Source organism: Myodes glareolus, chromosome 9 (genome assembly GCF_982192425.1).
Source record: "Myodes glareolus chromosome 9, mMyoGla1.1, whole genome shotgun sequence".
Classification (NCBI taxonomy): Eukaryota; Metazoa; Chordata; class Mammalia; order Rodentia; family Cricetidae; genus Myodes; species Myodes glareolus.
This window is the reverse complement of record NC_142034.1, coordinates 38,444,206-38,459,357: the sequence shown is the minus strand read 5'-3', so window position 1 is coordinate 38,459,357 and position 15,152 is coordinate 38,444,206. Positions and strand designations below refer to the sequence as shown.

The 15,152-nt window shown below is 38.0% G+C and overlaps 1 protein-coding gene across 4 annotated transcripts in view; it reads left to right on the top strand.

Annotated features, from left to right (window-relative positions):
• Acaca (acetyl-CoA carboxylase alpha) overlaps positions 1–15,152 on the top strand; it is a 261,557-nt gene that overhangs the window by 80,882 nt on the left and 165,523 nt on the right. For all 4 annotated transcript variants that reach the window (XM_048446706.3, XM_048446705.3, XM_085695587.2 and 1 more), the window contains exons 4-10: positions 394–526; positions 1,335–1,473; positions 5,909–6,018; positions 7,352–7,433; positions 8,202–8,300; positions 9,577–9,683; positions 12,231–12,341. In XM_048446706.3, coding sequence (XP_048302663.2) covers positions 394–526; positions 1,335–1,473; positions 5,909–6,018; positions 7,352–7,433; positions 8,202–8,300; positions 9,577–9,683; positions 12,231–12,341 — 781 coding nt within the window. The remainder of the gene's footprint in view (positions 1–393; positions 527–1,334; positions 1,474–5,908; positions 6,019–7,351; positions 7,434–8,201; positions 8,301–9,576; positions 9,684–12,230; positions 12,342–15,152) is intronic.

Below are 15,152 nucleotides of genomic sequence, written 5' to 3'. Positions count from 1 at the left end.
GTCTAATCCCCTGGAATTGCATTAGCCACCATGTGGGTGCTGGGATGGGAACTGAAATCAGGTCTTCTGTCAGAGCAGTAAGTATTCTTACCTACTCAGTCACCCCTCCAGCCCCTTGTTTTTATGTTTGTGACAAGAGTCTCACTCTTTAACCCTTATTGGCTCAGAGCTCTAGGCAGTCCTCCTACCACAGCCTCACAGTGCTGGGACCACAGGCTTTATCCTTTTATCAGATCCACTGAGGGCTGTTTCCTTTCCTGTGATCTACAACATGTAGACTCCACAAGGGTCCTTGGGGAGTACTGTTGTATGATAGAAGAAGGGTTTTCAGAAGACACTAGTGTTGTGAACAAATCCTCTATAAAGTTTCTCATGTCTTCTCTGTTTCTATAGATCCAGCATGTCTGGCTTGCACCTAGTAAAACAAGGTCGAGACAGAAAGAAAATAGACTCACAGCGAGATTTCACTGTGGCTTCTCCAGCAGAATTTGTTACTCGTTTTGGGGGAAATAAAGTGATTGAGAAGGTAAGTTTCAGCTTACTAAACAATTTTGCCTAAAGTATGTGAGACTTAATGCCTAGATTTGTTGTTTTTTTTTTTGTTCAAAATGGTATTTAGGATTTTAGGGACTTTGTCTTTTTATGTATGAGTGTCCTTTTTTCCCTAACATGCTACTAATACATCATTTCACTGTTCACTTATTATATAGCTCATATATACATATATATATATTAATATATATATTAATGCTGGTAATTTGGTCATAGTTGATAAGGAGTTGAAACTCTGCTTGTAATGTTTTTTTGAAAGATCTTGTGGGAATTGTATTAATTAAATCACTGCTTGGCCCATTAGTTCTAGCCTCTTATTGGCTAACTTTCACATCTTGATTTAACCCATTTCTATTAATCTGTATATCACCACGTGGCAGTGGCTTACCAGGAAAGATTCAGCATGTCTGTCTTTGGCAGCTCCATGGCGTTCCTCTCCTACTCTGCCTTTCTTCCTCCCAGCATTCAATTCTGTTTTCCCCACCTACCTAAGTTCTGCCCTATCAACTAGGCCAGGGCAGTTTCTTTATTCATTAACCAATGAAAGCAATACATGGACAGGAGGACCTCCTACACCAAGCACATGTTGAAATATTTGCATAGCAAGCATTTAGAAATATTGCTTAATCTTGTAAGAGTTGTTTCTCAGTGGTTTAGACTATCTACAGTTTTTGCTTGAAATTCTTTTTCCGACAAAGATGTATAAAAATCTTTGTTTTTCTATCATTGCCTTTCTTTGCTATATTTTCCTACATTTTCCATATCATATCCTTTTCTCCTAGGTTCTTATTGCCAATAATGGTATTGCAGCAGTGAAATGCATGAGATCTATCCGTCGGTGGTCTTATGAAATGTTTCGAAATGAACGTGCAATTCGATTTGTCGTCATGGTTACACCGGAAGACCTTAAAGCCAATGCAGGTAAGTTTCTAGCTTTATGTCACTTTAGACATAAAACATTGAATAGACCTGCCTGTAAGTAGGAGAATGTTACCTTAGGGAGTTTCCCAAGCCCAAGATTAGCAGCGAAATCTTATGCAAAGATTTCTCTTTTAAAAAGGTGTCAGTTAAAAAAAAGTAATAAAATATATCAATACTAGATGCACAAAAGTGACTACCACAAAGGTCCCTGTGGTCTGAGGTAAGTAGTGAGAAATTTAACAACAAATATTTGGACTAAAAGGTATTCGACTTTTCCAGTATGAAGTATTTGTTAGGTCATGTATGTTAGTGTGTCTAATTGAAAATGTTTGGGAGAAAATACATGGAATTAGAGAACATTTTACTTGTTTTTTTTTGAGACAGGGTTTTTCTGTGTATATTTGACTATCCTATAACTCACAGAGATCTGCCTGCCTCTGCCTCCTGAGTGCTGGCATTAAAGGTGTGTGCTGTCATGCCTGATTTAGAGGGCATTTTAGAATAAAGATTCCAATTTTTCCTCTGACCGCTGAGAGAGAGACATCTTGGAGCCCAAATGGGTTTCGATATAATTTTTTTTTTTTTTTTTTTTTTTTGAGACAGAATCTCAGCATGTAGCCCTGGCAGGTCTCGAACTTTTTTTTTTTTTTTTTTTTTTTTTTTGAGACAGAATCTCAGCATGTAGCCCTGGCAGGTCTCGAACTCACTATGAAAACCACAGAGACCTGCCGGCCTCTGCCTTCGAACTTCTGTGATTAAAGGTGTGTATCCCAGCCCACACCCCCTTTAAAAATTTGTTTTTATTTTATGCATGTGAGTATTTTGCCTACATGTATGTTCGTACCGTGTGTGTGTGCAGGGCCTGTAGAAGCCAGGAAAGAGCATCAGATTTTCTGGAACTGTTATAGTTGCTAGCCTTCTTGTGGATACTAGGAACAGAACTTGGGTCCTCTTCAGAGCAAGAAGTGCTCTTAACCTCTATGGCATATCTCCAGTACCTTTTACATACTTTTTAATTGCTATCTTAAAGCAGGGGGCCCACAGATGAGAAAATAGGCTATCCTCTTAATGCCTGTTTTGGTTTGTAAATGTGGTCTACATGTTGACAGTGTTATTAAGACAATTCCTAAGAAGTAGAAGTTACCATGCCATCTTATTTAAAAACAGAGATGTCACAAATTGCTGAAAAGCAAATGTTGGTTTCTGAAATCATTTAACTGCATCCTTTAATATTTCTCTACATTACAATTTGTGTATCTGAAAAAGGAAGTTCATAGAGATGAGATTTTATATACTAAATATAAACTATTTTATTGGATTTCTTTTTCATAAGTCCAGTGTACCTGGAGTACGTACAAGTCATTTACTTAATCACTCCACAAATATGGAGATAAATAGGAATAAGATGTGATCTTGCTCTAGGTTACCATTGTTTAATGTAATGAGATAAAGGCTGTGATAACAACATGTATGAGGATTCTGTGAGAACACAGAAATGAGACATCTAGTGTTTGGGAAGATGGTTAAGAAGACACTTTCTAAAAGAACTGCCAGACCAAGAATAGGTAAAAACTGTGAGAGTTAGGGTACAGTGAAGGGTGTACCAGGCAGAAAAAAGAGCAAATGATGGTGTGATTCATATATAGGAGGTATTTCCTATCCCACCAGCCTACTCCCAAATAACCACATAGAGACTTAATTAATTATAAATGCTCGGCTGATTGTTTAGGCTTGTTACAACTGAAATTAACCCATATTTCTTATTTGCATTCTACCACATGTCTCAGTACCTTTTTCAAGACCGCGTGTTCATCTTTCTACTCCCCAATCTCCTAGCGACTCCACCATACTTCATCCCAGTGAGCGAACTCTGTGTCTGCAAGTCCTATTTAACCTCTTCCTGCTCTAGCTATTGGCAATATAGTTCTTTATTAAATCAATAAGAACCACATGTCTTCACAGTGTACAAAAATATTATTTTACAACATTTTCCTTTTGCCTAATTAAAAAAGGAAAATTTTAATTTTAACATTGTAAAACTAAAGCTAAAACAGGAAGAATTACAGTTACAATATACAGTCCATTTGTATTTGACAAATTTAGAGAAAATACTCTATTATTTATTTTGTGAGTCCCTAAAGTTTTATAGCTAATGCCTTTCTAACTAAGGAAAACTATAAGTCTAACTAATAAACAACACTCTCTTTTGGCTTCTGAGGACATTGCATACAAATGTTGTACAAACATAAATACAATCAAAGCATCCACACACAACGAAATCTCAAAAAATTTTAATTGCTATTTTGCAGCCAAAATACAGATATGTTTAAGACAGACAATAATATGGAAAAAACACTGGCAACAGTTTCTACTTGTAATATAAGAGGAAAACATGCTCCCATACAAAATGTGTGGAGATTATGAATAAGTATTCCATTAAAGAAGACATAATGCAAGTGAGGTGGCATAGGCTGTAGATCCAGGTACTCAAGGCTGAAGCAAGAAGTGTACTTGATCCTAGGAACTCAAATCCAGTCTGTGTAGCATAGGAAAACTTCCATCTCGTATAGCAATCAATAAAATAAAATAAATTCAAAAGAAAAATGGAAAAGATATAAAAAGAGTAATAAGCATATAGAAAGAGATTCTGTGTCATTGATAACCAGAGAAATACAAATCCAAACTGTGGTAGATAGTGTCACAATTGAAAAAGATATATAGTACAGATGGAAGTGTAAGCATTCAGTTTTATCCTGCATTTATTTACTCTGTGTGTGTGTGTGTGTGTGTGTGTGCAGGTCAGAGAACAACTTGTGGGATTCAGCTCTCTTCTGTCATGTGAGTACCAGGGATCTAACTCAAGATGTAAGGTTTCACAGCAAGAGCCTGTATCCAGCAAGCATCTTGCTGGCCTGATTTGTCGTTCATATTGCTAATGAAAATATAAAAATGTGAATATCTACAGGCTGCAGAGGTGACTCAGTGATTAAGAGCACTTGCTACTCTTGTAGAGGACCCAGATTCAGTTCCTAGCACCCACATGGTGGTTCACAACCATCTGTAATTCCACTTCCAGGGTACCTGATGCCCTTTTCTGGCCTCCATGGGCACCAGGCAGTCATATGCTGTACATATACTTGCTTAGGTATGCACATAAAATAAACAAATTTTTAAAGGAGGTTGGTGATAGGGCTTTAGCTCAGTGATAGAGGACTTGCCTAGTAAGCGCAAGGCCCTGGGTTCAGTCCTCAGCTCTGGGGAAAAAAAAATGTGAATATTGTCTGACTTAATGGTTTTCCTCATAGGACACATCTCAAAGATAAATTGTACATTGCTATAAGGATATATAATACTTACTATTTTAAGATTTATTTCACTTCATGTGTGTGAGTGTTTTGCTCACATGCATGTAAGTATACCTGGTGCCCTTGGAGACCAGAAGAGGGCATTGGATTCCCAGGAACTGGAGTTGCAGATGGTTATGAGCTGCTATGCATGTGGTGGAATTTGAACTCGGGTCCTCTGCAGGAAAAGCAAGTGCTCTTAACTGTTGAGCAATCTTTCCAGGCCCCAGGATATATATTATCTTAATAATTTTCAAATTTCAAGTATTCTTATACTTCCATCAATATAATAAGTGGGTTATGGTCTACTGAAATATTAAGTGTTCATTTCAAAATTATATTACATAAAATTGCATCTTGTCAGAACATGTAAGATACCCACAGCGTGTTGTTAAACTGACTAGTTTATTGCAGCAGTTCTCAACCTGCGGGTTGTGACACCTTTGGGGGTCACATATCAGATACCTACATTATGATTCATAGCAGTAACAAAATTACAGTTAGGAAATAGCAATGAAATAATTCTATGTTTGGGGGGGTCACCACAACATGAAGAACTGTATTAAAGTGTCACAGCATGAGGAAGGTTGAGGACCACCAGTTTATTGTTATGTAAGCTTACAGAGGGCTAGAGCATGCTCTAGTTATCTCTGAGATGGACAATTGATGATTTCGACCTGTTTTAAGCATTTGTGGCCCAGGCTGATGGCAAACTTGGCATTCTCTTTCTAACACTTTCTGGATGCAGGAGTTGCAGCTGTGTCACCATTCCCTGAACTTGACGTTGTAAAAAGTAGCGTTATTACTTCCTGAGCATGTTGTCTGACTCTTTTGTAATTACCTTGCTTCCATCCTAGAGGAAACGAGCAAAACCAACTTTACAGTGAAATGTTTAACAGCTGCTGATTTAGTGATTCCTAAATGTGTGGTTTAAAATCAGAACCTCCCATGAAATGATATGGAAATTATCACCTTGATGCCATGTATTCTGTGACTACTGAGGGTTGTCTCTACCTTTACCATAGTCTTGATATGTCGTAATAATTTGGAAGAAAAATTATTTTTTCTCATAAATTTATTTATGTTTTCAGAATACATTAAAATGGCAGATCACTATGTTCCTGTGCCTGGAGGACCAAACAACAACAATTATGCAAATGTGGAATTAATTCTTGACATTGCTAAAAGGATCCCTGTACAAGTAAGAGCCTTTGAGGAGCCAGTTCCTCCTTTTGCACTTAGTCAGAGTGAAGACCTCTTGTCCAAAGGATTTAATGTGAAGTCTCTTTTTTAAAATTTTTGATGACGTATTTTTATTTTCTGTTTGTTGTTGTTTTGCCTGCCTGTGTCTCCCGGAACTGAAGCTGTCATGTGGCTGCTGGGAATTGAACCCAGGTCCTCTGGAAGAGCAGCCAGTGCTCTTTAACTGCTGAGTCTTCTCTCCAGCCCTGGAAAGTTCTTAAATGTCTTTATATGAAATAATTAAAACAGACAAGGAGAGAAGAAATGGAAGGGAAGGCATAGTTAAAAATTAACATAGTAGACAAAAAATGTTTGGAAAGATCTTTCAGAATTTTTTTTCCTATTCTGTGCATCTCATCTCCAAGCCATCCTAAACAAGAGCTTGACTATTTCCTGAAGAATATCTTAACTACAGTGTGTTTCTGTTTTGGAAGATTCTTTCTCATTTTCATATTGTGCTTGGAAATTTATAGTAAATATCTTAAAGTCCAACGAGGGGGGAAAATATCCTCTAGACCAGTGGCTCTCAACCTTCCTAATGCTGTGATCCTTTAATACAGTTCCTCATGTTGTGGTGATTCCCAACCATAAAATTATACTGTTTTGAATTGTAATGAATCTGTGGAAAGATTTTGTGATCCAAAAAGGGTTACGACTCACAGGTTGAGAACCTCTGCTAAACTTGCTAGACCATGTCACTACTAGATACAAAGACAGAATTGGGTGACCAGAATGTGAAGATTGTCACAATTTCTTTTCCTTCCTTCCTTTCTTTGCTTTCTTCCCTCCCTCCCTCCCTTCCTCCCTCCTTCCTTCATTTCTTTTTTACTTTTAAAAAAAAAATCAAAAAACAAAAACAGGGTTTCTCTGTATAGCCCTGGTTGTCCTGGAACTCCCTCTGTAGACCAGGATGTTCTCAAACTCAGAGATCCACCCTCCTTTGTCTCCTGAGTGCTGGGATTAAAGACGTACGCCACCACACCCAGCTTTCAGGCTTTCTTTAGAAAGCTCTAGGATTGTGAGTTGCATTTCCTAAAGAGCAAGACTTGAGTTCATCTTTCTGATTCCACTTGTTTTTTTGTTCTCTTGGGGGTTTTTGACACAAGCAACTGCTTATTGTTATTCTGTGGAAGGTTTGCTAGTTTTAGAGCACGGAAGTTGAATTAACCCCTGGGCTGCTGTGGAGCTGTTATACTATATCAAGTAGGGCCATTCTGGATACAGTAAAGCAATTTGTAGTCTTCTTAGTATCACTTTTAAGAATGATTCATATTGTTACTCTGTTTTTATAGGCAGTGTGGGCTGGCTGGGGTCATGCCTCTGAGAACCCCAAGCTTCCAGAGCTACTCTTAAAAAATGGCATTGCTTTCATGGGTAAGCCTTTTGAGTTACACTGTGCCTGTTTTTAGAAGTTCTTTCATTTAACTTCAACTTAAGTTGAAGTTCTTTCATTTCATCTTGAAGATGTTTTTTGTTCCTGAGTCATTTAATCTGAGTTATGAAAAAGACTGGTTTTTAAACATGGACTATTTAAAAATCTTTGCCATTAGCATTAAGATAACAAGTAGAAGGAGGACCTGATTTTTGATAGTAAAAGTAACTGATTACTTAGGGTACCCTAACAGTGTCCTTAAATATGAATTAACACCTTTGTATTTGAAGTATATAATTTATATTCTACCAGTGAGAGCTATTTCTTCCTGCTTTTCTACTCTCATCATAGCTGAAGGAAAAGTGGAAGTTATAGGGCTCCTCTGCAATGCTAACAATGCTTTGTAAGCATTATTAAGGAGGAAAATACCTTTGTTCGGTTTCCCAAGATCAAATAGTGTATATTTCAGACGTAAATCCTAAAATTTTACCAGCTTTATTTTAGGATATAGATTTAGAGAAGTGACTTTGTTACTTGGTTAATGTGAATTTTGACTCATAAAATTAGATTGTTTTCAGAAATTTAATAATAGAATTTCTGTATGTTGGGCTGACCTTGTTTGCGAATAGTTTACTACATTGGATTCTAGAAACAATGCAAAGATGAGTCAAAGCGTGGAGGTCACTGTAGGTCATGAGTGGGACAACACTATGTACCAGAAAGGAGGCATAGATACTGCTGTTAAGGTTCCTTTCTTGTTTTGTTTTTAGGCCCTCCAAGCCAGGCTATGTGGGCTTTGGGGGATAAGATTGCATCGTCTATTGTGGCTCAAACTGCAGGCATCCCAACTCTTCCCTGGAGTGGCAGCGGTAAGAAATTATTTCTCGTTTTTTGGTTTGTTAATTCTTACATGTGTGTATGATATGGGTATATGTGTGGGTGTTTTCATAGGTATAAATGGTCATATGTGTGAATACAGAGTGGAGACCCAAATGTCAAAGGCCTTCTTTTCCATTCTCTATTTACTTTTGTGTTTTTTTTTTTAATCATATTTTAGGAATGTAATTTGAGTACTAGTTACAAACACTAAACTGAGATCTGGAATGATACAGGGACTTGATTTGGAGAAACTCTAGGACACATATTTTGGCAGGGGTAGGGTAGACTGGAAGCATCCTCAAAGACAGGCTTGCAGAAATATGGTCAGTAGTCACCTTTCTCCCAGACATGCAGAGGAATAAAAATTGAGAAATGATTTATCCTTGCCAATTCTTTAGATTGTCATGTGAGTTTTTAAGTAAATATAAGAACTATCCCCCCCCCCATGCACTCACACCCAGGGAATAAACACATTAAAACCTTTTAAAAATAGGAATGACTATTATCTTGAGACTGAGCAGATTTGAACCCTTTTTTGCCGACTCTCCAGAGGATTGCCATATCTTTTCCAGACCTGCTGGGTCAAATAGTTTAAAAGGTTGAATTTGTTCTTGTTTGAATGGAGAGGCTGTAGTGTTCCCCTTGGAGCTGAATACAGAGACATTTAGGGACCATGGAATCATGACTCTGCTGAGACCAATAAAACTGCGATTTTTGTTTCCAGAGGCTCATAAAGATTAAATTATTTTTCAGACCTCTGGCCCCAGAGCAGGCCTGAAAACATTTTGCCTGTGTGTTGCTGTGAGAAATCTGCCGTGTTTTTTCCTCTCCTTTTCTCTTTCCTTTTTCCTTTTCCTCTACTCCCACCCCACCCCCAATCCTTGTATCTTTGTATCTAGATCTCTGCCCACTCTCCTTGATTTTTCTAATTTAAGAACCCAAAATGCTTGCCCATGCTATAGTTGAATACTGTTGTCTCCAAAGATTGATCAAGGTTTTATATTATTCTTCTGTCCCCCACCAATCTGTCTTCAATCTTTGGTAAATATAATAGCTTTAAAAGAAAGTATCACAGAGCCAAGTGTGTGGAACATGTCTGTAATCCCTGCACTGAGGATGCAAAGGCTAGAGGATTGCAAGTTCAAGACCAATCTCCACTACATGCCAAGTATCAAACCAGTGTAGACTACACGTCCTTTTTGAGAGTGGGCAGAAAATTGACACTAGCTCCCATAAGTGATCTCAGGTCATTATTGTCTATTGTAGGTCTTCGTGTGGATTGGCAAGAAAATGATTTTTCGAAACGCATCTTAAATGTTCCACAGGATCTGTATGAGAAAGGCTATGTGAAGGATGTGGATGATGGACTGAGGGTAAGTACTGACTCTAGGGGTGGTCAATTCTAGATACAAATATGGGGACTTGGGATCTGATTCATGACATACACCCTTGCTAGCACGAGGGTTGTAAGGCCAGGACAAGTGTGGAGTGAGGAAGTGACTTTAACCTTAAACAGTTTAGTTTTGAAGGGGACTGGTCACCTGCAGAGGATTTCTTGGGTGTTAATTCAGTGTTTTAAGGAGGTACTGGTTCTTCCTCTCTGCCCGCTGTTAGTGTGTGAGGGATGCCAGAAGCACCGTCCCTTTCCCCTTGTGGATCAAGACAAGCGAGACAGGTAGATGTCAGCCCATCAGCTTTATTGTTGTAGAGGTATTTGCAAAAATGGCTTATGTGTATAGCAGCAGTGAAATTTATGGGTTGATGGGGAATTAGCTAGGCTCCTCCCTCACTCTCTTAACTGGCAGTGCTAAATAACCAGACTTCCCTCCATAGTGACAGCTTTTATCCTTCAACTTATTATATTACTGGAAACTCAGAAAGAGCATGTGTTCAGTGCTGTGAGCTGGTTTCAGAGGAAGAGGCTGAGCAAGCATGCCTGATTTCTCTTTCCAAATTGACCGGTTGAATAACTTTTTTCTTTGAGGAATAAAGGAGTCAAGCAAGAGAGGCCCTGTGACAGTATTATCACTCAGAATTATTATCCATTAGAAATGTGACCCCACCATCGCCCTTTATTGTCTTATAGTTCCCTCCTGTGTTTCTCTTCCACTTAGTTGTCCCACTTGGTGAATGATGCAAAAGTTATCTTAGGAAGATATACTTTTTTCTTATATAATTATATAATTCAAGTTAATCATCCTATGATTTACCCAAGGCTCTAGTGTAACCAATGTGACGAGAACTTTAGTATCATTCCAAGATGATTAATGCTGAGAATATGAAGAGTCATTGGGACCACATGCTGAAAATTGGTTTTCTGACAGGTTTTAATAATATTTTGAGATTTTATTGCTTTTATGTTTTATTAAACGTAGGATCAGGGGCCTGGAGAGTTGGCTCAGTGGTTAAGAGCACTTGTTGCAAGGGACCTAGGTTCAATTCTTAGCACCCACATGAAAGACTCACTGTCTCCTCTGGCCCCAGGCTTTCATGTGATTCACAGAGGTACAAGTAGGAAAAATACTCAATACACATAAAATAATAAAAACTTAAAAAAAAAGAAAGGAAGGAAGAAGAAAAAAAGGATGTTTGGAAGTTCCGACTTAACAGGTCTTATGTATGTGGGGCTTGAAACTTTGCCAAAACTGTTGCCTTGTATGAAGTGAACTACTTCATATTAGTAGTTGTAGTGAGCATTGGTGGCACACACATTTAATCCCAGCACTCGAGAGTTTGAGGCCACCCAGAGAGAGTTCCAGGACAAGCCAGCACTATGTAGAGAGACAAAACAGAACAAAAATTTATTGGGACTGTCAAGGCGTTAAATGGCATGTACACTTGACAACCTGGTCCCAGAGTCCCCAGAACCCATGTAAAAGCCTGACACAGTAGTGTATTTTCATTTTTCTGTGGTTGCAGCACACTTCTACAGGGAATACAGACAGGTATACTGTCAGAAGCTTGAGGGTGAGCCAGCTTGGCATATGAAGCTGTGGAGAAATACGTAAAATCTATTATTTTATTACTTTAAAGTAAAGTAGCGACAAGTTCTGCCACTGCTAAAGGTCCCAATGATACATGGAGACAATGTCTCTTGGTAGATGATGCAAAAGGCATCTTAGGAAGATACACTGTTTTAGTCTGACTTAAATACTGTTAATTCAGGAGGGTCTGGAATGTCAGTTGAGTTCACTATTGTTTGTAGTTCAAGTTAATCATCCTGTGATTTACCCTTTCGTTTTAGTTACATGAATATGTGTGCAGGTTCTTTGGAGGCCAGCGGAGGGTGTCAGATCTTCTGGAGTTGGAGTTGCAGTAATTTGTAAGCTGCCTAGTTTGGGTGCAAGAAACTGAAGTTAGGTTCTCTGGAAGAGCTGCACACTCTAACCACTGAGCCATCTCTCTAATCTTTGAAGACTATATTCTTTTTTTAAAAATATTATTATTATTATTATTTGAGACAGAGTCTCTTTACATAGCCATGGCTGTCCTGGAACTCACTATGTAGACCAGGTTGACCTGCTTCTGCCTTCCAAGTGTTGGAATCCGAAGCATCTGCCACCATGCCCAACTAGTGACCATATTTTTATTTCCCTCCCTCTTTCTGATCTTTCCTTCCTCCCTCTCCTCCCTCCCTCCCTCCCTCCCTCTCTCCCTCTCTCTCTCTCTCTCTCTCTCTCTCTCCTGTTTTATTTTGAGACAATATCTCTGTATGTAGCCCTGCCTGTTCTAGAATTCTCTATGTAGACTAGGGTAGCCTTGAACTAAGAGATCTGCCTGCCTCTGCCTGTTGAGTGCTGGGATTAAAGGCATGTGCCGCTAGACCTATCTCTTTAATGATTTTATTCCTAAATGAAGAAAATACTAATGCTCTTTCTCTACTAAGATATCTCTTCCAATTTTTCTCTTTTTTCTTAAAGGCAGCTGAGGAAGTTGGTTATCCAGTGATGATCAAGGCCTCAGAAGGAGGAGGAGGAAAGGGAATCAGAAAAGTTAACAATGCAGATGACTTCCCTAACCTCTTCAGACAGGTAGAGTACAAGTTGATTTTGCTTGTTTGAGTTACCATGTATATCAGAGATAAGTGATTTAACTTATTACTGTATTTAGATAAACAGAAAATGTTGTTTGTATTTTTATGTGTATGTAATCTAAGCTTTGTTTATAGCCTTTTTCTGATTATTCATAGGAGTGAAGTGAACTAATGAACTTTCCAATTCAGTGTAAATTCATTCAGTTATGTAATTCAAGCACTAGTTTTTCTTATATAGAGATAACTTTTCTCTCCATGGTGTGGTGTGTGCCTCACACACTGTGTTGGTAAGAAGAGACAATGTCATTTTACATTCTTGTGCTCTTTTTTAATGTTGTTGGTAAGGGTATGATATGGTGGGATACGTTCATCTACTTGGCCTTATGTTGGCCTGATGCCAAGCTCTCAGATAGGTTTTTTCCTTACTTCTTGTGAAGTTGGCTGGAGACCCTTGAGTTTCTTCCATGTTCTGTGTCCTGTTGGTCAGTAGCCCATACCCTCGCCTATGCTCTATGACAATCACACCCTGGCACAGGAGCCTCATGATGGATTCTCTGTATGTGCGCACTGGGTGCCTTAGAAAGCTTATCTTCTCGTGTCTCTTGGCTTTACCTTTGCTTTATGTGGCAATACTACAGGTAAGTTGAAAAAGGGAGACCAAATTCTTTCCTGTTCTACCCTACAAGACACCTTCACAAGCTTGTTTCCTTTTCTTTTCTTCTACCACCAAAACTCAAGTAAAGATGTGACAGAAAAAAGAAAATTGAGAGACATGTTTTACCTTGTCATATTGCTAGCACTTTTTTTTATACCTCCTCCTACCATCCTTTTCTGTGTATGCTCTTTGTTCACACCGGTTTCATTCAGTGGCAGATTTCTTGCTTAGTTCTCAAGAGGTGAGAAGAAAAGCTATGATTTGATAAAGAAAATTATAAAAGTATTGTTCTACTACATTTATTTTGAATGTCAAGTTGATTATCGCCTGTTCTTTTCATTGTATTCCTTTTGTAAAGTTTAATTTTGTAGGTAGATTGTGCTAGAGGGAGACTGCAAGATTGTTTCATGCAGTTCAGAAAAAAAGGCTTACTCTCATAATGTAAAAGTATTTTAATTAATGATAACAGATATTTCATAACTACCTCTTTGCTTAGAATTAAGTATATGAAGATTCTGGAACACTAGGAATTTGTTTAACGTGAAAGTCCTTAATTTCTAATTAATGTCTAGCTAAATCAATCTTCCCATTCAAAAGCACCTAAAAATGCACAGTCATGGTACTGATTTCGTAGTTTAGATGGTAGAATGTTAGGTTTTTGTGCAGGTGCCTATAGTTTTAAGCCCTGGTGTTATGAACCACTTATGGTGGTGCATGCCTGTCTTCTCATCAGGTTTATGTACATATGTATACACAAAAATAGGTATAAACAGATGAGATTAGACATGTTCAGTGGTATGGCCATAGAGAGCAGGGGGATCAGAAATTAGGGTTGTTCTTGATTTTAGCTATATTGTAGGGGACAAGAAAGGAAAACTGAATTCGATTTTTTTTTCTTTAAAGCCTGTTAAGAGATTGGAAGCTTTTCCAGATAGTAAAGAATTATAAGAGACTGGGAGGTGGTAATGCATGCTTTTAATCCTAGCACTCTGGAGGCAGAGGCAGATGGATCTCTGAGTTTGAGGCCAGCCTGCTCTACAGAGGGAGTTCTAGGACAGCCAGAGATACACAGAGAAACCCTCTTTTCAAAAAAACAAACAAAAAAAAATGGGAAAAAAAACTTAGAAGAAACAAAAACTTAGAGATAAGCCTGGGAGTTGAAGACATTTTTTTTTTTTTCTTTCACAGAGCTATCTTCTAGTTTAAGGTAAAACAGCTAACTGGGCATGGCAGCTCACTCCCCTAACATCAGGACTCAGAAGTGGGAAGCATGCTAAGCTTAAGGGCAGCCTTAAGACCCAGCTTCAAAAAGCAAACAAAAAACCAGCTCCTTCCTCAAGGAGAAAGAAGGAAAATTATGAAACTGGTTCAGAATTTTCATTTGTCTTATAAGACTCAGAAGACAAAATTTAGACTCTAGAGGTGGTTGAACAGTAATTTTAGAGGTCCCAAGGACTCTATGTTTTATATTGGCACCCTGAAGGACAGTACCAAGCAGAAAGAATGAACCAGAAATAGACCGACCTATAGGGACTAAATCTCAGATTCAAAACAGTTACCTTGATTCAGGTATTATGTTTACAATTGCCAATGCTCCTACCCATCTGCATGCATAAGGCCAATGTCCGTCCTCTCCAGACAAGATTTTATATATAGTACTTCAAATTACTACTATTAATTTTTTTCATGTAGCATATTAAACACCCACCCAATTTAAAGTAAGTAGGTATATAAATTGCATGATTCAAAACCAAGAATTTAGATAATGGAGCTATCAGACAAGGATTTTAGAGTAATTATGCTTAGTACATTTAAGGAAATTAAAGGCAAGACTGATGGAGAAGGGTTATCTGTCTGCTTACAACACAAGACTGAGAATTTGGGTAGAGAACTAGAAATCATAAAAAAATATTGTAGGACTGGAACTACAATAACTAAAATTAAGATATCAGTATATCAAATATATATAAACATATAAAGCATGATATAAATATCATGTTACAATTGAAGGAAGAATAAATCATTGAAATACAGAAGAAAATTCAGACTCAAGCAGGAGATTAAAAAATACAGAAAAGGCAATACATAAGTTGCAAAGATGATCACGAAAAATGCTTCTCTCCACACATTTTTACTTATGATGTAAAATCATGT